The 23,933-nt window shown below is 43.3% G+C and overlaps 5 protein-coding genes across 13 annotated transcripts; 3 read left to right on the top strand and 2 right to left on the bottom strand.

Annotated features, from left to right (window-relative positions):
- The first annotated feature begins 387 nt into the window (after positions 1–387).
- LOC116932880 (mitoguardin) lies at positions 388–12,296 on the top strand. The gene is made up of 8 exons (XM_032940772.2): positions 388–547; positions 849–956; positions 1,023–1,179; positions 1,262–1,402; positions 10,644–10,783; positions 10,857–11,540; positions 11,668–11,838; positions 11,952–12,296. The coding sequence occupies exons 1-8, from the start codon at positions 545–547 to the stop codon at positions 12,093–12,095; spliced, it is 1,548 nt and encodes a 515-aa protein (XP_032796663.1). The 5' UTR covers positions 388–544; the 3' UTR covers positions 12,096–12,296.
- On the bottom strand, positions 2,081–6,960 carry LOC116932884 (protein unzipped). Of its 2 annotated transcripts, none has more exons than XM_032940786.2 (2): positions 6,651–6,960; positions 2,081–3,992 (listed from the first exon to the last, which is right to left on the bottom strand). In XM_032940786.2, exon 2 carries the CDS (start codon positions 3,990–3,992, stop codon positions 2,679–2,681), a length of 1,314 nt encoding a protein of 437 aa, XP_032796677.2. In that variant the 5' UTR covers positions 6,651–6,960; the 3' UTR covers positions 2,081–2,678. The 2 variants fall into 2 exon arrangements, with proteins under 2 accessions (XP_032796677.2, XP_045036385.1); XM_045180450.1 differs by lacking the exon at positions 6,651–6,960 and adding an exon at positions 6,049–6,605.
- A 589-nt stretch (positions 12,297–12,885) lies between the features above and the next one.
- LOC116932882 lies at positions 12,886–19,879 on the top strand. Of its 8 annotated transcripts, XM_045180453.1 has the most exons (11): positions 12,886–13,077; positions 13,167–13,321; positions 13,388–13,617; positions 13,849–13,950; positions 14,039–14,247; positions 16,071–16,312; positions 16,412–16,689; positions 17,684–17,888; positions 17,963–18,418; positions 18,497–18,738; positions 19,208–19,879. In XM_045180453.1, the coding sequence occupies exons 5-10, from the start codon at positions 14,142–14,144 to the stop codon at positions 18,692–18,694; spliced, it is 1,485 nt and encodes a 494-aa protein (XP_045036388.1). In that variant the 5' UTR covers positions 12,886–13,077; positions 13,167–13,321; positions 13,388–13,617; positions 13,849–13,950; positions 14,039–14,141; the 3' UTR covers positions 18,695–18,738; positions 19,208–19,879. The 8 variants fall into 8 exon arrangements, with proteins under 8 accessions (XP_045036388.1, XP_045036389.1, XP_045036386.1 ...); XM_045180454.1 differs by lacking the exon at positions 19,208–19,879 and having other exon boundaries at positions 16,074–16,312; positions 18,497–19,190; XM_045180451.1 differs by lacking the exon at positions 19,208–19,879 and having other exon boundaries at positions 18,497–19,190.
- LOC116932879 (endoplasmic reticulum mannosyl-oligosaccharide 1,2-alpha-mannosidase) lies at positions 19,581–22,585 on the bottom strand. Its single transcript, XM_045180449.1, has 10 exons — positions 22,440–22,585; positions 22,113–22,334; positions 21,495–22,050; positions 21,277–21,425; positions 21,026–21,214; positions 20,777–20,961; positions 20,589–20,712; positions 20,365–20,526; positions 20,163–20,306; positions 19,581–20,104 (listed from the first exon to the last, which is right to left on the bottom strand). Exons 2-10 carry the CDS (start codon positions 22,224–22,226, stop codon positions 19,883–19,885), a joined length of 1,845 nt encoding a protein of 614 aa, XP_045036384.1. The 5' UTR covers positions 22,227–22,334; positions 22,440–22,585; the 3' UTR covers positions 19,581–19,882.
- Positions 22,586–22,702: 117 nt separating this feature from the next.
- On the top strand, positions 22,703–23,721 carry LOC116932885 (60S ribosomal protein L35). The gene is made up of 4 exons (XM_032940787.2): positions 22,703–22,832; positions 23,072–23,208; positions 23,373–23,454; positions 23,516–23,721. Exons 1-4 carry the CDS (start codon positions 22,830–22,832, stop codon positions 23,663–23,665), a joined length of 372 nt encoding a protein of 123 aa, XP_032796678.1. The 5' UTR covers positions 22,703–22,829; the 3' UTR covers positions 23,666–23,721.
- Positions 23,722–23,933: the final 212 nt, after the last annotated feature.

Genomic DNA, 23,933 nt, shown 5'->3' with positions numbered 1-23,933 from the left:
TGAGCGTTGTCTGATGGAGAATAAACGACTCGTTGGGCCTTTTTTACCCCTCAAAATCACAGCAAAGATTGTAAGTCCAAATTTTCTTGCACATTTCAGTTCAATTTTGTGAATATTTGTAGAAAAGAAGGATAGCAACCAGATGGTACGCAGCTGATCAGACTTCCCTCCTCCCCAAAAATCGAGCAAATGTCATGTTCAATGGCGAAGGTCATAAAAATTGATACTACTTGAAATATTTTAAAGCAATAAGTTCATTTTATGCAATTGTATTTTGCATCCCCTGGGCAGTGGCTTATGACTTGCCATAACATTTCCCTGGCTGTATGTAGTATATAGTTCGTGTCTTTCCCGTCTTGAGTCATTTCGTAAACACTCGCCACCTAGGAAGTGCTTCACAAAGTAGGAGCTGCATTTAACCGGCAGACGTTTTTTCGCACGTGATTCCAAAACAGACGTTGATATTTGGCGAAAAAAGTTTAAAATTAAACAATTCGTTCGTTATCCACGATAGATGAAGACTTTCTTTGTTTAACATAAAGCCATGGTGAATAAGCTTTAAACTATTTGAGCTGTTTTATAATTTGTAAAGGGAAATCTAGAGCCTTCTCATCTGATGAGGGCTGTTGCATGGCTGCTATTTTCCACTAACGTGTTCAATTGAAACTAAAGCATTTGTAATTACGAGTTACGTTGTCACCTACAATCATTTCCCCCTACAATGATTGATTCAATATTCTGTAGAAAATATTTTTTCAGTGTTAAACCAAGTGGCTGAGTGAATGAGACCAAAGTGTATCCCGTTGTTTACTTTCCTTATTTTTGTTCCGTCCCATTTAACTGTGCAGGTGCTGAATTTTGCATACAGTACCAGGCCAACTTTAACATGGGGATCATTTGCCATCAGGTTACCATATTTGAAAGTAACTGGACTATCTCTTTCCAAACCACAAAAGGTCTTTTTTGGATTTCAACATTGGAAAACTTTGTTCAACGTAAGCAGTCTCTTCTTTTGAACGCAGGTGGTTATCATATCATTGACAGTGGGTGTTGGTCTGGTGGCTTTCCTCTCTCGTTACTTGAGAAGGAGAAAAAGGACACGCCCTGCCCAGCCTTCTAGACTAGATGCTGCTACATTAAATCGCAGACTGCGCTCTGGATTCAGAAGTCCCAATGGAGGTATCAATCTTGTTTTTTTCATATCATTCTGATCTATTGATAACATGTTTTATTCGGATTTTCTCTTTCCGTTCTCGGGCAGACTTCCTCTCCGAATTTCAAAGCACCAGCCCTGTTCCCCAGAGAATACATCGAACGAGATCTGCATCGGTAAACAGTGACCGCTACTCTGTCTCTGAAGGGGCCGACGCCAAATCAACCCCTCAACTCCTAGGAACAATGGGTAAGTTTGAAACCAATTCCTGAATCACGAACATTTCACCATCCTTCCTCTCAACGTTGGGGATCAACGTTCTAGTGCATGGATAAGACTAAGCAATTATTGATTCTGGCATACATCCAGACAAGCTCCCCCCTCCCCCTCATTTTTTTTTATTCACCCACTTTTCTGACTGGACACGATTGTCGGCTGAGCTGTCCATTCCACATGAAGGAACACTGTCTGTTTTGTGGAACCCAAAAAGTCTAGGCCATATTTCAACAACACATGACTTGTTTGTACTCCTACCTCCCATCATCGTTCTTGACTTTTTGTGTGTGTGCCGTTTGGTTCATCCCTTTTTCATATCTGGCGTCAGTATCTCCGCGTTAGAACACAGATTTTTTTTCCCTTTTATTTTTTACGAGGTTAGCATCGATCGTTCGAAAGAAATCGATGACATTGCGTAGGAAGGGACCAGTTATGGAATAAAATAGAAAGAAAGCGGAAATTTTATCGATCTTGGAGTAAATGGATCTGTTCAATGGAGGACTGGAGATGATGGTGATGAGCTTCCGGCCACCTCACTCCGTCCCCAGGAGGGGGAGGACGTGTGTGCGTTGCTTTTTCCGCTTACTGATAGACGCTACACTATGGTTCCGGCCACAAAACGACTCCTTTTTTTTTATTTGCTCCTCCACGTCAGTGTATTTATTTTATTTTATTTTTTTTTGTTCTTTTTCGTTTTTATTTCTGTACATTAGCAAATGATTTTCAAATTTAAAAGGGTTAGGTCTCTCTCAGTTCTTTTCTATACATACGTATGCATAAATGTGTATCATATCAATTAATTATTTTAAAAAAAGGAAAGAACAACAAACAAAATTGTTAAGCAAAAGAAAAGAAAAAGGAAGAATCAAAATGGGAATTTAGCCGCGCAAAATCCATCCGTCTGGACAAACGCTTTTAAACAGATCTATTGGCACAGGTCTTTTTTCTCTCTCTCTCTCTCTCTCTTTTTTTTTTTAAATCAATGCTGCACACAATTTCCTCTTGTTTTTGTTGCCCTGATGTTGGACTTGCACTACAATATCTGAGAGGGGGGAGGTTTGGGGCGGGGGGAGGCTGAGATTTTGGACACATCTACAGTGCGATCACAGGATTTGTTTTGTTTTTTAAAAAAAGAATTCCCCCTTGTTTTGTTTTTTTGTGTGTGTGGTATGTGTTAGGAAGGGCAGGACTGAACACTAAATTAAAAGGTGGTGAACTGGTTACTATGTCTTGTTCTCCATCTTCTTGTTCATCGGCCGATAAAGATAATGAGCGATGCAAGGAAGCCGGTATATAAGACGAAAGGTGTCGATAACGTCTGGCCGCCGCTGGACACGTTGCGGCTCTTCAATTCCAACGTTTCTTTCGTCTGCTTGAGACTGGGCGGCGAAGTGACGGACGAACTCGGCTGCGATTGCGTCGTCGACGCCGAATGGCTCGGCGCTGTCGTCGTCGATGTCGGTAAACTCGTGGTCGATGAGGTCGTCGTGCTGGGCACCAGCGACCCGTTGCTCAAATAGTACACGTCGCCGTAGTGCAGCTGGATGTCCTCCAGGATCGTTTGTCTCGATTGACCTTCGATCTGCCTCCGACCGACGTACTGGTCCGAGTAGGTGCTGCCCAGACGGGCGCTGAACGGAGCGTCGAACGTGACCCGCCGAGCCGTTAGCGAGACGTTGACGGCCGTTCCGGGCTCGAGCCGATGCGAGACGTCCATCAGCTGCGGGAACGATCCCGAGATGGTGGAATCGCCCCATCGGAAGTGGACAGTGCCGCCACCGCCGCTGTCTCCGCCCAGATGAACGCTGGCCGGCAATCCTTTAATCATTCCGCGAACGTGGCTTAGATAGGCCGAATGGGTGACGACGTAGGACAGAGTGGACGCAACGTTCGTCTCCTCGGTGACGGGTCCGTCTTCCGTCATGTTGTCCAAGATGGTGTGAGCAAGACGGACGTCCTCTTGGCTCTGAATTTTGCGCCTGTTGCGGACCACTTGGAGCGGTCCCAGTTCGTAGTCGATGGCCTCCATTTCTAGCAGGATCTCACCTTCGCTCGACTCGACCACCTGATCTTGGGCGTGGTCGATGGTGAAGATGCGTCCGCGCTGGACCGTCGGGTCGAGATGTCCCAGCCTGTAGCCGTCGGCCGTTTTGACGCGACCGACGTATTGTTCGCCGACTTGGACGGCGCCGACGAAGGACATTTGCGAGCGGTCCCATTTGGTCCACACCAGCCGGCCGGCTTGCTGGACGTTGACGAGTACCTCGAATTTATCTCGGATGATGATGCGGCCGTAGTAGACGATCCTGCAGCTGCTCGATTCTTCCTCGTCCGTGGCGCCGATCTCGAGCCGCCCGACGTGCTGGAACCGGCACACGTACGTTCCGTGGCCGCCTTCGACGGCGTCTTCTGGCATCCTGCCCGCCGTCACGGCCACCCAGTGCAGAGTGCTCGATGTCAGTGGCTGTCCCGATTTCGATTTGATTAGAACTCCGTTATTGGCGCCGGCCACGCCCAGCAACAACGCCACCAAAGCGATTGATACTCCACCCGCCCGTTTCATCTGTTTAATTTTTTAATTTTTTTTTTAAATTGAAAGAAGAAGAAAAAAAAAAGAACAAAGAGTTTCGTTAGTTTTTTGTGTGTTGTTGTTTGGCTTTTAAATTGCGGAGTTCATAGTTCGACGTCCTTTAGTGGAATTCGTATTTAGCCAAGCGAATGGCGGGGCTCGTTTTGCTTTTGTTTATTGTGGCCCGTTTTTACTATGCGTCTAGCATAACCGAAATACTGTTGCGACTTTACTAGACCCTCTTTTGTGTTGTTGTAATCTCAACTCGCCCCCCCGTCCTTCCCTTCTTCAGAATTCTTTATTGTCTTTTTTGTTTTGTTTTGGGACACACAAACCAATGGCGTTTTTGTTGTGTGTTTCGCTTTTTTTTGTTAGTCTACGATAAGAAAACGACTGTAGACAAACGAATCCTTTCTTTTTATTTTGCAGGGACATTGTGGCATGGCAACCTTGTCACGCGATTTGTTTTTTTGTTTCCCCTTTTCTCAACTCCGACTGAAAAAGAGAGAGAGACGGAACGGAAATCTTAATGGACGATCTCCACTCCGTTTAAGGCATTTTCTTTTTTATTTCGTCCTTGTCAATAGGAACATGTTTCTCTCTCTTTTAAAAAAAAAAAAATTATCTATTTATATATTTCTCAACAAAAAAAAAAACACAAATTTTGCGACGTGAAACGTGCCCCGTAGATCGACTACAATAGGAGACACACACACACTTTATGAGGGCGCATTGTTATCCGCATTCTTTGTATTGTGCCCTCGTCGATTCTCTTTCTCTCTATCGCCGAGATCGCGTCGGATCGATGGCAACGGTGTTCGGTTAACGAGCTCGGCTATCACCGCTCGCGTACTTGCGTGTAGCCTAATCCCGCCGATATATATCGATTACCGTATTCTTTCATTCAGTTTTTCTTCTAGGAATAGGAGAGTATTTATTGACCCCGGGTAATAAGAAAGGGAGTGCCTCTCTGATTTCTCGTAGCAGATGAATACGTGTCAGTTTTCGCACTTTTCTTGCGCCAATGGCGGACATTTTGGCTGCCATCCGCACATTTGTGTGTGCTCGAATCGATTCGTATTACCAGCATCTTTATTTATTTTATTTTTTAAGAACTTGGTGCGATTTTTGTTTTTTCAAATCGGGAGAAACTCTTGCACGAACGCAACACTTTTTTTTTTTTAAATTTGAATTTGACTATGCAAAAGGGCAAGTGTGAGCTGCCGAGAACTTTCTGTTTGTTCGGATGCGTCGTCACGCACTTGTGTGTGTCAAAAAAAAATTAACGTTTTATTTAAATTGTATTGTTTGTTACTTCGCGGTTTTTTAAATTTTCTTCACCTCCGTGAGTCGGTTGCATGACGTCATACGAAAGACGCTTCATGGAACAAGAGAGAAAGTGTTAACAAATACGAGTGGCTTTTTGTGTGTGTGTGTGTGTATGTGGACGGTCTTGATTCGACGTCTTGCAAGTACGCGGGGACTGCGTCGGCTTTTAATGTTCATTGGAGCGAAAACGTGAAATAGAAAGAGAGGAAGTGGTGTAGGAGAGTTGCGGATGTAATATACCCTCCCCCCCCCTCCTTGCCTTTTAACTTGGGCTCCTTTCCTTCTGAGCACAGCCGACTGTGAGAAAGAAAGCGGGGCGCAGCTGGCGATGGGAAACGGCGGCAGTCGTCGCAATGACCCATACCCCAGAAAAGAAAAACATTTTATTACACTCCACCACCACTATGACGACCACCGAATTGGAAAAGACAAAAAGAAATTTTCCATTTCTATTCTATGGGCAGACGATTCGAAAAATGTCATTTTTGGAATTCGCTGTACGTAGGCGCTAAATTTGCTTGATATGCTAGGATCATTCGTGAATTCATAACGGTTCCTCGCCAACCTTTTTATTACGTGATTTCTCGAGTTTTTTTTTTGTTTTTTTTTTTTTCAAGATGGAAATATATTCAACGGTTCCTGGAGCGTGTTTTTTAGTTTCTATTTATTGCAGTTGGGTTGTAATTTATTTTGAAAAAATATAGTGGGGATAAATGGGTACCTGTTCGTGACTAGCCGATTTTCTTGGTCGATTCTCGGTCGAACATTCCGACTGAGATTGAAGGGCAGGAAGTTGGTGGTGGGAGAGAGACAGAGAAAATGTGTTGAAAGGAGTCAACGAATCGTAGATGACTGGACACCGAGGAATGATTAGACTGTTCTCTGGTGTCATTATGAACGCTACACCAACTTTTCCTGCCCTCTTGTTTTTTAACATCCAATTGCGGTCGCCGACTTGTCGCTAACTCATCGTCTCGCCTGTCCCCCCCTTTTTTTTTTTTATTATTTTAAGCCTCAAAAGAAGTTTGTGCTCTTTTGACAGGATTTATCAACATTGTCTTTAAAAGAAAAATTGCAGAGAAATAAATAATAGCTGCCATTTTGTTTGCCTATTGGCCGGGAGATCAAATATTGACACGGGCCGTGACGTCAACTCTCACCCTCATGCGAAATATATTGCCTGTCTGCTAATTAAATGGAGAGTGTGCCGGCCTCCTTTCTTATTTGGGAATTGATCAAATAGAACAGGTCCCCCACCCCGCCTCATCTTCTCGCAGTGTCCTCTCGATCGAAGGGGAAAAGACGCAGAAAAACAAAACTTACGGTTTTCAAACGCGCGGTTCCGTTCGAGTTGATAATGTCTGAGCCAATCCGAGAGCTTTGAATCGATTTCGTTGTATAATCCGTTCGGTTTTATTCGGCCGTTGACACAACTTTCTTTTTCGACAACACAATCGCCGATTTTCAAATAAGATTTCACTCAATTTCTCCGCTTATGATGGCACCGCCGATGATTGAACAGACAGAACGAAGGAGGGGAAAGGATAGAAGATAACAACATGAACGGAAAAAATTCAAAATGAAGACCGGTCGGTAGGACGGATCGCCTGCAACTGAAGCGACGGTGGTCCGTGTGGAAGGGAACCTGATCGGCCGTTCGCAGCTCGAGAGACAATAGTCGGGGCTGTCGACGCTAGCGCCACCGCTACGAGCGTTGCGCCTTTTCCGTTCTGATTCACGAGCTGACGTCAAAACAGCAATTTGACAAACTACTAGCGAACATTGCACGGCATCGGGTGTTCCATTTCAGACGTGGAGTTGGTAAGAGAAAAATTCCAAACCATAGGACACGATCGATAGTCTTGTAGATGTTACGCAATAACGACGATTTAAAAAAAAAAAAAAACAACTATTTTTGGAAGTTGTGCAAACTCGTGTTCACTAATACAAAGAGGCTCGTCTGTCTTTCAATAAAAATAAAAAAGCCAAATTAAGAATTTCAATTTGGAAGTGTTTCCAGTTGTGCACGTGTTTCGACATTAGCCACGTAGAACCACCAATACTGTTCCGGAAGGCATGCAGCGTGACTCACCTTATTGGAGAACAACTTGTTTTATTTCATATCAAGTCCCGCCGGTTTATGATCAAAGCAAAATAACAGCATTATTAGTTTTTTTTTTTTTTGTATTTTTACGACCTAATTAAACCTCCCCAAAAAAAGTGTGGTCTCAGTTGCAACAGCGGCCGCTTAAAGTAACTTGTCGTTTGTTGTTGTTTTTTTTTTGCTAGACCGTACACAGTCCAGTTCACGAATAGTCCCGAGGCGAGAGGAAAAATGGAATGTTTTTTTCATTGGCCATTTCCTCCGTTGTTGGGTTTCAATCAGTCGCATTTCCGCTTTGGAACACACAACTTCCATTTTTTTGTTTTTCTTATTTTCAAAAGCGAAATTCATCGCAGTTTACCCACCGTCTTACTTTGCTCCATTGTTTTCAATCTGCGTACCCACCCTCTTTTTTTTTAATAGCAAAGGTAATTAAAGATCGATTATGTCGTCATGTGAAAAAAGTAGGGGGATAAATGACGTCATACACGCCCGTACGTTTTCAACGGTTTTCTTGTTAATGAGCCCCTCTTTCTTCCCCCCTTGTTGCGTGTGAGTGTCTCTAACGTGGATCGATGAAACAGACTCTGTTTTTTTCAAAGTTCAACACAAGACCAAGGGCCCTATTGTGTTCAATCTCTTTCGATGTGATATCTCGCAAGGAAAAGAGAGAAAAGCCGTTAGGGCGTTGTTCCACTCTTTAAAAGTAAAACAAAACAAACGCAATAGATTTAGAAAAAAAAAAAAAGAAAAAGCTTTTTAATTTTATTGTCATGCGGAAAAGTGAGGAGGTCTGTCGTGCCGACGCATTCATTCGATAACGAAGTCGGAACAAACCGAAAAGTAGGTGAAAGTTATGCGCTGCAATTGACGATGATGACGTAATGATTTCGCTTGTTCGCTATAAGACCAGCAACTCACGATCCCCTTCCTTTAGAGACGCGTTTTTTACGCACAAACAGGCGTTTCTCAATTTCGGTTCAACTTGCGCTAAACCGCACCCAACACTTTGGTCCCTTTTTATTTTTGGCGTTTTAAAAAAAAAATGACATCAATTCAAATTTTCGCGCTTCTGAATTCTCTACGAGTTGTGTCGATTCTTTCTCGTCCTTCTTTACTTTGATGGCGTCAGTCGGCCTTCGTTCAACAACGGGGGCTAAGGGAAAAAACAAAACAAAAGAGAGACGTCCCGTGGCGAACGAACCGGTTCAACCGCCTTCGCTGAACAAGAAAAACCCATTCCCAAATGAAATCGTCCGCTAGTGTTAAACAGATGCAAAGGCAGTCGCTTATACACGGCCAGTCTTTTGTTTTGCTCTGTCCTATCTCCGTATATTAATTTTTTTCTTTCTTTCGAACCGTACGGATTAGAATGTAGCAACAGAACCGGTTTCATTTTTTGTTTTTTGGGGGTAGTCGAATTACAAGGCTAACCACCGCTGGTTTGTTCCAGATTTCTGCTTCGCAATGCGTTGATAATCAGCTTTTGCTGTACCTCGTAACATTTTCGTCTGAAACTGGATGGTAGTTGGGATAAATATTCAAACGATTGCTCCGAATTCGATTCGGTTTTTTCCCCCTTTCTCCCCCGTCACACCGTCAAATGAACGAAGGACGAAGATCAGAACGCAATTTGGGTTTTTTGAATAACGAAAATCATTTAAATTTTCTTTCTCTCTCTTTTTTTGATGTATCCGTCTGCTTGAAATAAAAGGCCAGGCAAGAAAAGAAAAAAAAACAATGGCCAGAAGCCAGAATTCTTAATAGATCTCGTTCTCACACTTGTTTTGTTAAAAGGAGGGAAGATGATGATGATGATCAACACCGTCTTTAATTATCTTCTTGTTGGTCATCATCTTCCCAGCCGCCGTACAGATTTGCGTGCGGTGCTTCTATTTGATTTGATTCATTCCCCTTACTTTTGCCAACGAACGTCCCCCCCCCCCCCATTTTTTTTTGTTAAACGTGAGAGTCTCGATTTACCCTGCAGGTTTTTTTTTGTTTCTTTTTGTTTTTAACTCCCGCCGGCTACTTGGCTTTTGTTTTCCTTCTTTGAGAAATGGCCAGAAAAAAATAAAAGAAACATGTCGCCGTGCTGATGTCGTCGCTCTTTCCTACTCATCATCCGTCGTTTGCTCCGTTCGAGTCGTGACGGCTTGCCATCACGACAAGCGATGATGAAAAGAGTATGTCATCCGTAGCGTTCGCAGATGACCTCATTGTCGGGTCCCGTTGAGGGAGGAGGGGAGAGAGAAAGAAAGAGAACAGGGTAGGCAGAAGAAATTGTTGACTCGACGTGTACACAAAAGAGATGCAATCGGATCCAACTCTTTTTTTTTTCTGGCCACTTAAGAAAAAAACGGGACAAGAGCTGACCAGCAGCTCGTGCTCCCTGTCGGACGCGTCATTCAATCCTTGGCCGGACCTCTCATATTCCTGGAACTTTTTCTTTTTTTTTTTTTTGTTTTGTTGAATTCATATTTGAATTTATTTTTGGGGCGAGTTTGTTTGGACAAAGAAAGACATTTTTTTTTTAAATACGCAGCAGTTGCGATGATTCTTCTTCTTTTTCATTTTTAAAAATGAACAATTCCTTTTTCCTCTAATTGTTTAGACGATCGTGTTTCCACCTCCTTTTAAATATACATATTTTTTAAAAACTCCTTCCCGCTTGAATCCACCCATTTTTTTATAATTATTGTTGATGTGGTGTCTGCCCTGTGCTGGCCCGAAGCCGATTACGATGCTTGTACACCTGTCGTCTGCCCAGGAAATGAGGGGTTTGAAATTTTTTTTTTTTTATGACGTTTTAAAAAAAAAGGGGGGGAGAATAATGGAATTTCGTTTTTTATGATTTTAAAATTTAAAATCTAAAAATAAAATAAAAAATGAGTCGTAATAATAATAATAAGCCGTTGATAATATCAGGTTGACATGGGTTGTGTCAGCAACGGCGCCCTCTTGTTGACGTTCCGACTCGAAAAGAGATACGATCATTTTTCTCCGTCTACAACAGGCCGACGCGAAAGTGTGTGGCTTGGTTATCATCGTCATTTCAATCTACAACTCGAGAAAATGTCTTCAATACTTGATGATTGATGTCCTCTTCCGACTCTAATCGGCAAGATTTTGTGTGCCATGTTTGCGTGTTCCGCTTCTACCGCCGTACAGTTGTCGAGTCAATTCAATATATTTATTATGATTTCACTCAGGGGTCGAATCACTGGAGACGGCCATTAATTACTGGGAAGATGCGCTGGCCGCTTATCAGTCGACCAGCGCAGGATCTGGCGCCGCGCTGCTGACGGCCGAAGAAGTCGAATTCTGCCGCAGTTTGGAACGCGTTCTCAAGGTGAAGAACATTTGTTTTCAATTCATTTACACACACACAAAAATGAAAACAAAACAAACAAACAAAATTCCAGGCCGCCTACGTCCTCCAGGATGAGACGGAACACCTTTTCCTTCACGAGCATTCCGTCCTGTTCCAAACAGAAAGCACTGCCAATGTGGGCTACGCTTCCGGTTCTCAGACGCCGTACTCGCGCACGTCTTACAGTTTCACGTCGGCCGATTCTTTCGTTTCGGCGATGAGCGACGAAGTGGCCGATTTGGAAGATTTCGCCGACCTGCCCGTGGACGACAGTCTGCCCAGTCTGTACCAAGGCTCGATGAAGCAGCTGGACGAGAGCGGAATCCCCTGTCGAGTGCTGCGCACCGAACTGACGGGCTGTCAGAGCGACATCGAATACCTGTGCAAATTGCATTGCATCCGGCTGGCCTGTCAGGGCGTGTTCCACTTGGCCGGCTCGGACCAGTGGTTCATCTCGGCCGGCCGTTCCTTGTTGAACGAGCTGCTGACGCTGGCCGATAAGGATCCTCGAGATGTCCTTGATGCCTACGACGCCATGATGGTGTTTGTCCAGGATCAGAGCCAGCGATTCAAAATGGCCGCCGAAATGGAACACAGAGGCGTCAAGGCCGTCACCTTCTTCGATGTCGTTTTGGATTTCATCCTCATGGACGCCTTCGAGGACCTGACGGACCCGCCCTCTTCCGTCCTGGCTGTCATCAATAACCGATGGCTCAGCAACGGCTTCAAAGAAGGCGTAATTGCATTAAAAGATCCACTTAGAAAAAAAGTTTCTTTTCTTAGAATAGAAAAAAACAAAAAACAAAATGTGAATTAATTTTTCTGTTGATTGATTTCCGATAAAAAATTAAAAAAACATGTAGGCATTGGCGACAGCAGTTTGGAGCGTTTTGAAGGCCAAACGGCGGAAGCTGCTCTACCAGGATGGCTTCATTTCACATTTTTACGGTATCATGGAACACTTGAGCCCCGTTTTAGCATGGGGCTTCCTAGGACCGGATTCTGATCTTAAAAAAGCCTGTTTCATTTTCAAAGTAAAATGTCCCTCTTTTATTTTTTTTTTTTAAATTTATTCATTGAGATGCAGAGCAACGCTGGTATAATCTGTACTCATCTGCTCTTAATTGTTTTTTTCTGTCGATGGCAGGATCACGTCGAAGGATATCTGCGGGATATTTTTGATTTCGAACGTGTTCGCTATCTGACCGTCGAAGAAATGGCCGAAGATGTTTGGGCGCTCGCTAAAGAACGTCGCGAAGCCATTAGTCGGCAAATGCCCACACGCAGATGACCAATTGACCATACCCAACGCTAAACTGCCCAGCTTATCGGGCCGAATGAGTCGGTCAGCAATTATTACTTTTTAAATAGAAATGTTTGACGCTGTCTTGCTAAAAAATAAAAAAAAAAGCAAAGAAAACGTAGTGGTGTGGAACTCGACCGCAAATGAATCGCTTATTTTCAGAAAAATATAGTCATCCACCAATCGAAATTGTTTTCGCCAAGTGTTTCTCATAGTTACCGCTAGATGGCGTTGGTACTAGACTCTTTTTTTTTTTCCCAAGCCTAAAAAGAAGAAAAGAGTAATTGGAAAGGGAAATGGTTAAGTAATAACAATAATAACGCAGACGCAGCGGTGGGTAGAACATGGACACGGCCTCTCTTTGATTGGCACATGAAATTACCTTAAAAGTTTTCTTTTTCTCTTGTTTTATCGTACGAGTCGGATGGCAGCCGAGACTGGAATGATGGATGGCCATGTCTCCAGGACATTTGTTTCGCTACGATGGAATCTTAAAAAAGGGAACAAAAAAAACAAAATGAAATCCTAGAGGCCTTTATTTAAATGATAACAAAAAATATTAATAAGAAAATGTTAAGTTTCTAGGGAATTTTAAAGCTACACCTGGTGTCGAAATGTATTTATCTTCTTGATGGCGTCCATTGTTTACCCTTTCTCCCATTTTTTTCCATCACCACCCTAAAAACCGGAAATTGCAATAACCCCTAGCTATGACGCTATCGTCTGTCTTTTGTTTCGACATGCTTGAGCAGATCAGCAGAAGATTAGTGAGGTCAGTTGCCATCTTTGTTCAGCCCTTGATTGAGCTCTAACTCTCTTGTGCTCGTTTGTTCTGAAGTGCTCGCATTGTGCTGAACACGTGTCTTCAAACACAACGTAGGAAACGCACTAATCATCTTGTGGTCGCTTGTAGAAATGTCTGCCACAGTCTGGGATCGGCCCTTCAAAAGAAGTTTGATCGTGACGAAAGGTAATGATCGTTTTCCTTTTTTTTTAACCTATTATTTAATTCGTTTTCCTCTTTCTCTTGACGTTCCTTCCTGCCCATAAATTTATCAGCCATCAACAACATGGCGTTTAGCGATTCGACACTTGTTGTAATTTCACCATTTCTTGACGGGGGTCAGTGACGTCATCACGTCGTTTCAGAAACCGTCCGTGACTCGGTAGTTTTTCTTTATCATCGTGGCGCGTGTTCCTTTCGAATATCGACGGTAACGTTCTTTTTCACGTTAAACTTGCACCGTGCATAATTCGCCAATTTTGCCTCATTATCGCAGTATCTACGTGCTTGGTGCTGTGCACGTATCGCAGTTGCATCAATCCACCCAAATAGCAGAACAATAATTCACGTGAAAATAAAATGGGAAGGCTGGCGTTTCTATCCGTCGAGTGTTTGGCAACCGCACGTCATCACGAAAAGTGTTTAAAACGTTGGGACGGTATCAGTTGATGGATACATCCGTCAGCTGTTTGTCACAAAAAGAAAAGAAAAAAAGAAATCAACAAGGTGAATAAATAACACACACGGTACATTGCGAGTGGCTGACGTCGAGCCACCCTCTTTCTTTCGGCCATGTTTTTTTTTTTTCAAGTCTCCTTAGCACGTTTTGCGTGACAGGTGGACATTAATCCAATTGTCATACGCGGGGGAAGGTTCCCGTGGACAACAACGTCCACCTGATATTATTATTCTTTTTTTTTTTCCTAATAAATATTTTAATGTTTTCTATTTGTTTAGATCGAGGTAGAAATTCCGTGACTGTGTGACGCAACAGAAGCTATTTCGTTTCCAATTTGAACGGTGAAATACTGGAGCAATTGAGTTTTTCGTGTTTTGAGCGTAAGTACCCGACCACCTTATGTTTGATTTGTTTATGGTGTCTTAACAAGAGTTCTTGTTATCGTCAGTCTCTTTTTTAATTCAAAAGGGACACTTGGAAGAAAAGTCTGGGCGCAACCGCGCAATAAAAATATCCTTTGTGAAAGAGAAGAACAAACAAACCAAGTTTTCATTTCGTCTGTTGACCGCGGATGGCTGGAACAGCCGAAATTCATCCGGCAGTTGCGCTCGACCTTCCGACGTGGGGACATGTTGCAGCCCAGGAGTCAGGGCAATCGACCATGATTAGGATAAAGAGTATGTATATTTCAAATATTTTTAAAAAAACTTAATTTCGTGTACATTGTGTTGGCTTCAACACTTGGCCACGCCCACGGAACTCTATCGCGGTGTCAATGAGGTCTGCCCCCGTTCCATTATGTAGATTTGGCCATCGGCAAAAAGTCGGATCCGTTGCGTTCGGGACAGTGGCGATGGGCCGCCCTTCCCTTTTCAAGTACGTCCACACACACACACACACAAAACTCTTTTCTTATATGTGTGTGTGTGTGTGTAGGAGTCAGCGGTAGTTCAACTTGTTGTTAAGGACCCGAGGCGGCCTGAAGGCTTTCAGCCGATAGTTGTTGACGCTATACAAGTTCAGTCGTCGACCGGAAGCCCTCGGCTTTTGGTGTCGATTGTCATCAGTGTCCCAGGCTTTCCTGTGTATGTTACGTTTGCCGATATTTTTTCTTAAAGAAAAAATATTGAATTTTGATAAGGAAAAATGACGTCAGTTTAAAGTGCGTCGATGTGTTGGAAAACGAAGACGATGGCTAGCCGAATAGGAGGATTATGAGTGGTCGTGATCATATTGCCATCCCGACTCAGCGATTGAAATACACATTGCACGAGTTTGACGGTACGTCGTGAAAGAGGCTCTCATTTCCTCCGGGTGTTATCCAAGTTTTTTTTTTTTGCTTACGCCTCGTGTCCCGAACGAACGGAAACAAAAGTGGAGGAAACGAAATGATTGTTAGGCAAGAGTGTGAGTGTTGTTTGTACAAGTGGGAAACGCCCCTCAATCTCCCACCCGTTGAGCACGTGGATCCGTTGGCCCTGCTCTTCCACTCACGCAATTTATTTATTATTCTTAGGCTTTTGTCATCAATAGTAGGCAAACAAACGTCCCGCTTGTTTTTGTCTGCGTGATGTTTAATGGGTCTTTTATTATAATAACGTATTATGTGTGTAGCTTGTATGGGCTGTACACGTCGGGACTGGCGCCCGTCAAGACAGTGGGGGGAGCCTCGTTTTTTAAAAAAATGGTGTGCAGGACGGGTATCGATTGCGGCCCGTGTTTTGCCGATCGACACACGGGATCATTTTTAACATTCGGTTGTCGCATCGATTCAAATGAACTATGGAATTGTAGTTACATGAAAGGGTCAGCGGCAAAAGTTTTGTTTCTGTTTGTTGTCTGATGGCCGCGTACACGGAATCGATCGTCTATTACGTTACACGTTGCTCGTGTATTGGACTGGCCATAAAAGACGGGCCGGCCAATCGTGTTTTCTCATGCAATTTTATGGCAAGTCTTCGAGTTGAGTCGCTCTCGAATCTCCATCGCAATGATCGAATTTACAGCTCTGCCACAAATAGCAAAACAAAAAGATTGGAAAACTTCTTAAAAACAAAGGCCGACGGCCAGCTGGCCATTTTGCTGGGACGCAATCGAGCGAGCACCTTTTCGAACTGAACCAAGTATTTCTCAAGACCCCACCCACAGCGGTGCAAAAAAAAACAACTTGGCGGCAGGGGGAGGTGTTTTTGAGGAGGGCCACCCGATCGGCCGTGTGGTGCTGCTGCTGCCTTAGGTTGTGTGTTTTTGTGCCATCACACACACACACAGTGTCTGTCATCGGTAACAACACAAGAGTCTCTGGCGTCGGACGCTGCGGATGCGTGAGACGTGCGAGTCACGACGGCCGGGAGTTAAGTGCGAAGGGAATTAAGGGACTTGGTCATTGGTCGTGTCAGACTTTTACCTGTTTCATGTAAATGCGCGTCGTCTAACATTTTGTTCGTTCGTTCGTTCATTTGGTGTTTTTATGTTTGGCTGGGCCACTTGACCCGCCCAGCAGTTGACGACTTGGCAGTCAAGACATTCAGCGCTGGAACAGCTGCCCTGCAAGTCAATTTGGGGAAAGGTCTACTCGGCTCGTCATTTGATTTGCACACGATACAAGATCCAGAGGAAAAGGAAGTGGCCCGACGTCGCTTCGACTGCCGCAAACATTTGCTCAACATGAGAGCGCGTAATGCCGAAATGGCGGACCCGGAATCGAACGGAAGGACCGTCATGCAGCAGGAAGATTTACAGGCAAGTTTGTTTGTTTTTTTCAAATCAACCGCCAAAAATGAAATTTTTAAAAAATTAATTTGATTTTGATTTTTGTATTTTGCGGATGTTGGAAAAAAGGAATGGCTGGATAACCTCCATTTGAAATTGAAACAAGCTTGTTCCGGCGTTTCCACGCCGAGTCCAGCCACGGCTCCGGCCAGTTCGAGCCAAAGGCCGAGCCGTCCGTCTCGACGATCGGTCGCATCCATCGCTGTGGCCGCCACTGCCCAATCGAAAAAGGGATTCAATCTGCCTACTCCCCTTCTGCTTTCAACGCTTTCACCTCCCCCGATGTCCACTCTTGCGCCGCCTCCTTCTCCCGTGTCCACCAGCAGCGGCGATCCGTCCATCATCCAGTGAGTAGTTTTAAGTGTTGTATGTTATATACGTCAGTTTACTCGACAGGTCACGCGCGGCACTGTGTCCGCCGATCACCGATCATTAGCTAGGAAAATAGATGGACCTTGCCCCCCCGACTACTGCCCTACCCCGCGTTCAAGACGGGCACGTGAATTCCCGTCTTCATCGATCACTCTCGCTCCGCGCACAACAAACATGTCACGAAGCCGAGCACGTACTTGAAGAAATAATATTTTTGCTATAAAAAAAAAAAAATTCGGCCGCCCATTTCGTTTTACCTCGTCCGTGTCCAGCTTATCGAATGGGGCGAGGAAATTTTTCCCGCCCAGCAACATTTTATTTTTTATTTTTATTTTGGGAACTTGTTTATTATATTGGACATTGCATGTCGTAGCTGACCTGGTAGACAAACAGCAAAAAAAAAAAAAAAAATCAACAAGAGTGAACCATTGGCTTTTGTTTCCATGGTAACGCTAATATATGTAGGAAGAGAAAAGGAAAAAAAAAAGAAAGTCAGTCAGGAGCCCCAACCAATTGGTTGTGTACGAGAATTTGTATACTCGCTAGGCTATAAAGAAATAAGAACAGAGAGATGCGCGTGCTCAACTTGGACACACACACACACACACGTCCAAATCATCCGTCCCGTCCTTTGGTATCCGATACCACGCGCAATTGTTTGTCGGGAGCTTCCAGCAGATAGACACACACGTAGCAGTGCCGTTCGAATTCCAATTACATCAAATGTGTTCTCTGTGTTTCACTTCGTTTCGGCAATGACTGCAGAAGTGGACCGCGTCTGTCAGTATCGATAGCTTTTGTTTTTTTTAGGAGAAAAAAAAGCTATTGGGGGCGGCGGCAAATCATGCAAGAGTCGCGGTTTTCTACCGGATTCAAATCATCCAAAAATCCGACGTATTTCGTTTGTTTTTGTTGCAAAAATTGAGGGAAATTAGAGAAAAACTTTGAATTGTTGTTCTTTGTTTTCAGTAAATTTAAAGCGGCCAGTGGAGCTGTTAGTCACCAGCACATCGTCCGGCCGCGTTCCATCAACGGATTGGCTGACCAGGGAGCGGCGGCTCTGACCGACGGCCAATACATAGAACGATTACAACTGGCGCTGCAGCAAGCGTCCGTCTCGTCGCTTCAGGAAAGGCTGGCCGAGCGTAAAGTCCAGTCTGTCATGCAACTGCCGGTTGGTATCATTTTCTATTCCAGATCCATTGATTTTCGGTTTTCGTTTTCATTAAAAAAAAAAACTGTAAATAGTCAACTAGCGGCTCTGTCCGGCCGAAAACGACGTCTCATGTCAAATCACCAACCAAAACGAGGCGACACATTTCGCCGAGCAAAGTGTCTCATCGGCCGAAACATCAGCAGCACATCATAAGGCCGGCCAAATTGAAGAGCACATCGTCCAGCTTACCGGCGAGTAGTCCCGTTCCGGCCGCGCAATCCGTGCCTCCGCTTTCAACGAAATCCGGCAAAAATGGCGGTGGTAAAGGGAAAACGGGCCGTTCCAGTCACCGTCGAGCAGACGACGTATCGTCCGACAGCGTCGCTTTATCCAATTCAATATCGCCGTCTTCCGATGTGATGACCACGTCGCGAGGTCATCACATTCCGAGACTATCCGACATTGCCGGACTTCCTTCGCGGACTGAAACGGACAAATCGACGGCTAGTCGATCCTTCATTACCGGCGACTTCTTCAACTGCGGACAGGTATCGTAAATCAATTTAAAGTTCAATCGTGAAAAGCTGAATAAATTTTTTCCTGCTTTCCATTCGATCGGTGGATAGACAGTGGACGATATTTACCAAGCGGCTGAACATTTGATTTTACCGCCTGCCCGTCGCGATGTTTATTTATCCTCAGACCAGCCGTCTGCCGTCCAGTACGAGACTGGACCGCTGATTCAAAGACAAGGATCGTTGGCCGAGGATGTAGAAGAAATCCCGATCGTCGAAGACTTTTGGGGCGCAGTGCCTGACTACTGAAACGAGTTCAACTGTAAGGGGAAAACAAACAAACAAAAAAAGAGGTAACAGTTAAAAGTAAGACGGACCGTTTTTTTTTTAGTTGTTTGGACCAAAAGTTGAGATATCCATGAAAGTCGACGATATTAAAAAAAAAAAGAAGAAGAAAAGAGTTTGGCTCTCTTTTGTGTTGTCAACTTTTCATGTTGATGTGTGGCTTTTGATGTCCCCTTCATAACCCCGTTTGCGTGACACGGCATCGATCGGTCTTTTCCCCGACCGACTCCATTTATGCTGTTTTCCTATTCTCTCTCCCTCTCTCTATCTATCTATCCCACTCACTATGTGCTCCCGTTGTGTACAATTGTTCCCACCCTTTCCATAAATCACTCTTTGTCACTGTTGTGTCTATTTCCCTCCTCTGCAGTGTCTTATCATCCACTAATTTCGTCCGTGCTCGTGCGTGTAAATAAGAGAAAACTCGTCGACGATAACAAGCGATTCTTTTTCGATCTAATTTTTTTTTTTCTTAAGAAATAAGGACCGATGCTCTGGTGATCGATTCTTGCAACAACACGCAAGCTGCTTATTTTTCAGTAGACGATGTAGGGCGGTTTTCACGAACGCGTCCATTTTCTTTCTCTAGTCGACATCTCTTGGAGCGTTGATATCACGCACGCCGTGATCGAGCACCATAGGATGTCGCGTTAGTTCCGTCAGCCTCGACTGCCTACCAGCACTACATCGGGATTCTCATCAGTTCGTTTATTCCTTTTTTAATTTCATTTGGTTTCCGTTTTTTTTTCTTTGCTATTACCGAGAGAGTCTATCATAGAAAAAAAAAGAAGAAAACATGAATGGAATTTAGAGGCGGGCTGTACGATTAAAACAGCACAATATGGACATCAACTTTTGGACTAGTGTAATGAACATGCAATAATATTTTTTTTTTATTGATTTTTTCTTGGTTCCTATCCTTTTCCGTCGGCCGGAATAATAATTTTAAAAAGAAAAAAAAATAGTGCAAACAATATTGAATATGTAGTGAAAGAACCAGGTTGTTGAATACGGCACAAACCCATCTAAAAACACCTCGTGTGAGCATTACTAAAACATTTTGCAACAATTAAATTTTTTTTTTGTTGTGGAAAAAAAAAAAAAAAGAGACAAAACTTATCGTTTTCATTAATTTTTGAGAGTGAAAACTCGTCATCGTGATGTGTGAATGGGAAAGAAATGAGCCTCCGAGTTGAGAACATAGCGGTCGACGCTTAGCGTTTTCTGATCGTCGCTGAAGAGCAGGTAAAAATATTTTAACGTCTCTCCTAGGAAGAATGACTCCATCATGTCTCGCAACTTGGTATCCGCAATGCTCTTCACATTGCCCAGTGAGCTGTAACCGTGTTCCACGCGGGCGAATTTTTCAAAAGCCTGTGACAAAACTTATTAAGCATTTGGATAATGTTTACCGGACTTTAAACAAATCAACCTGAAATATTTTCCAGCCCCAATCCTGATAGGTGGTGTTGCCCGTCAAATGGTACATGTACCACAGACTCTCTACCGTTTCTGGTCGCAGGAGATTGTGCGAATCGGCTGGTTTGACTATCATGTCACTATCTCCGTCCTCCTCCTAACAGAAAAGAGTGGTAAAGCCTCTAGCCAGATCAAGTGCATCCTGAAGATCATACTTCGTTAAAATAAGTGATTTCCGGTGCCAGATGAGTGGGCTGAGCTGCGTACGTTTGGTAACACGTGTAGAGAAGGTCCTCGGCTAGGCGCAAATGGTCCGGTGGCATGCCGTAATGTACACCCAGGGCCAATGTACCCGGTAGGAAACATAATAAATGATCCTGTTTTGAACAATCGTCCTTGAATGTGACCAGCTAATTGTAGTCTGTTAAATTGAATCTACCATTTTGGCTTTAAAGTCATTTCCGTTAATAAGTTCGCCGACGTAAAGTAAATTATTCGGTTTGGAATGGCGCACGAGAAGGTTTTTGACGCCGCTGATGGATGCGTTGTAGTCATCTCGTAAACTGTCAAACGGAAAAGGAATTAGAATTTCATTTTGATTCCACGTGAATGTCGTCGGGCACTTACAAATCGATCGTCCTGCCCGTCTGAATCCACTGCTTGAGTAGATACTCGTAGTACGAGTCCCCCCGTGCTCCTAGCGTAATGGTCGACTTGCGAAATTGGCCCGTGTTAGGATTGATAAAAATGGGAACTAGCCCTTCCGTTTTTGGCAACTTGTGGATAAATTTGGACACCCTGAACGAGAGTTCCTGTAAGCCATTCCAATAAATACAGTATAATTATTTCAGATTAAAATGTTTCCGCTTTTGATACCTCAAAGGTAGGATCGCCGGTACAACGGCTTAGATCACGAAATTCAAGCTGAATTGTCGTCACCTCGGACGTGGTTGAATCGGCGTTCCATTTGGGAGGATGGGCCTTCTTAGTGCCAAGATTGACATCTGAATATGGCACTCCTGAAGACGTTTTAAAGCTCGGTAAAAGAAGTAAGCCTAGTTCCAACTGGGAAAAAAAAAATCTTTAATTTGATTTTTACAATAGTGTTTGGAGAAAGATCAAATCACCGCTTTGTCTAGAAACAATTTATCGCCGGACAAATGATAAGTGCTCAGCAATCCTCCCAATACTCTTATGGTAGTTTCAAATAAATTAATATCCCGATTTCCATTAAATTGTAAAGAGTCCTTAACCCAACTTCGGGCTTCGTTGAAATCTATGACACGTGAGAATAAAACAGATTAACTTAAAAATTGTAAGTTGAGTTGTTTATTTCTAAGCTTACCTTCATTCAAACCCATGATATACATGGTATCTAGAGAGTCTATGATTGTCAATCCAAGATGAAACCAATCGTTGTACGTCTGGCTTATTGGCCGTAAATGATCGTGCCCCCAGGCATAGGTTTTGTAACCCTTCCAGGCGTGACTAAAAGCATCTACAACCGCTCTCTGACGATGATTCGTTGGGCCGGTAAAAACAATCTTTTGGTTCTTCTTGCTGAAAAGATCAATTCCATTTCTTGGCAAATTCACTGAATTTTTTTCATTTTCTCCAACACGATTTTCTTCCTCTTCCTTTGTGAGGGGTCGAAAATTCTCTTGTACTGGTTTTGATAATGTGATTGGTTTAGGAGGACCTTCAGGTTCTCTCTCATATTCAAGACTGGGTTTTATTCCCTGCACAGTTTCACTTCCTTCTAATGCTTCATTTCTGGATGGGGAAGGCAAACTTGCGCTTGGCGGAAGATTTGGCAAGACAAATAATATGGAGAGAGTGATCAGCAGGGCCATGAAGAGCAGACAAGTATTACGTTGGAACCTGGACAGTTGATTCCATCTCTATCACAGTTAATCAAATTTTAGAATCAAATAAAACTCAATTGGCAACCATCTAAGCTTACACGCCATAGACGTTTTCTCTGGTTGTGTTCAGTCCCTGGAACAGTGGCTGGATACGGAAAATCTGGTGGCACAGGGACAGATGTGAATCCCCAATTAGGAGTAGAAGTCCCCATCGAATTACTGGGAAGCCAATTTCTCTTGTATGTCTAGCTACAAAATCTCGATGCAAAAAACCGTTTGAGCTATGGTTCCTAAACTTTGGTGTCGGTGGATTCTGGCGTCTGCATCGATAATATCTGATACTTATTTACATAATTCACAACATATAACGGTAAACTTTAAGTTAACTCCAAAGAGTGAACTCCATTAAAAATATATAAAGAGACCTCTCTGCCGACAATCTCATTAATACATTGGCCAGGGCATATTTTGCAGCCTGTCAAAAGTCGTCTAGTTAAGCACGTCACAGTGTTTGCCATCCAAAGAAAAACAACAAAACAAAACGTAAGGTAATAAGCTTAAACCACCGTCACTCCCGCGTATTTCATTCTAATACTGTAAAATATTCATTTAGATAAAAATTTACCCTAGAATTGTTTTTTCTTAATAATTATTTCTAAAATGAAATTCTTGTTATTTAAAAAAATTTGCAACTACAGATAAAGCTAATCTGGCATCAACGTTTTCCCTTCCCCCTTGGAGCTTGAGAGTGCAGCCGCCAGGTGGTACCGTGTTCCGTCTTCTGTCGTTCACTTGAGACAGAACAAGAATCCAAAATGGTGAGCAAATTATTAAACTCTATCCTTTAACATCCGTGATTCTAATACTTTTGTAAGTGTTGCAATTGACTCAAAATGGAGGGTATCACCAGTTACTCTTAGTGTTGGGAATCAGGTTTTTGAACTTGCCTAAATGGTTGATTTTTGACAAGAAGTTGATGCAGTGTGTGTTACATACACATTGTTTGTTTCATGTACTCTGTGGTAAGATCTAATTAATAGTAAATCATTTTCAACAGGCCAAGGTAAGATGCCGTGATCTTCGCACCAAAAAGAAGGAGGAACTCCTTAAGCAGCTTGATGAACTCAAGAAAGAGCTGTCCCAGCTTAGGGTGGCCAAAGTCACCAGCGGAGCTGCCTCCAAACTGTCTAAGATGTAAGAATAGCTATTTTTTTCAACTTGTTTATCCAGCGATGAAGTATTTCTACACCACTAAATTATCTATAGCTAATAAGGCATACCAGTAGAAATTTTGAGCTAGATATTTTGTATTATACCTAAAACTCTAAAATTTAATTTATTGTGAAATTCTGTTACAGTCGCGTTGTTCGCAAATCTATCGCCCGCGTTCTTATTGTTATGAACCAGAAACAAAAGGAGAACTTGAGAAAAGTGTACAAGGTATGTAATCCTGCTACGTTGTACTGCATCTGTTTTTACTAACATTTATTGTGTCATACAGAACAAGAAATACAAGCCCCTGGATCTGCGCTCCAAGAGAACACGTGCTATGCGTCGTGCCCTTACCACTGGCGAGAAGGCAAAGAAGACCTCCAAGGAACTGAGAAGGAGCAGGGCTTTCCCTATGCGCAAATTCGCAGTCAAGGCTTAAATTTTTGCTTTGGATTTCTTTGCTATCGGGCTCATTACAATCGATGTCCGTCAAAACATTGTTTCTTAATTTCTTTATAGTTCGCGATAAAACGAACAATAAGACTAGTTTTATAGAAATCCTAATGAACTGGATCATGAAACGGAAGTTGTTAGAATTTCCGTTGTAACTATTGAATATTTATCACCAAACTAAGTGTGCTGGTTCGTACTTCTAAAATAATTCTTAATGGAGAGAGACTTCCGGTGTGAATAGTCAACTCGGATTA

Source organism: Daphnia magna, linkage group LG10 (genome assembly GCF_020631705.1).
Source record: "Daphnia magna isolate NIES linkage group LG10, ASM2063170v1.1, whole genome shotgun sequence".
Taxonomy (NCBI): domain Eukaryota; kingdom Metazoa; phylum Arthropoda; class Branchiopoda; order Diplostraca; family Daphniidae; genus Daphnia; species Daphnia magna.
The sequence above is the reverse complement of the archived record's forward strand: the minus strand, read 5'-3'. Positions and strand labels throughout refer to the sequence as shown.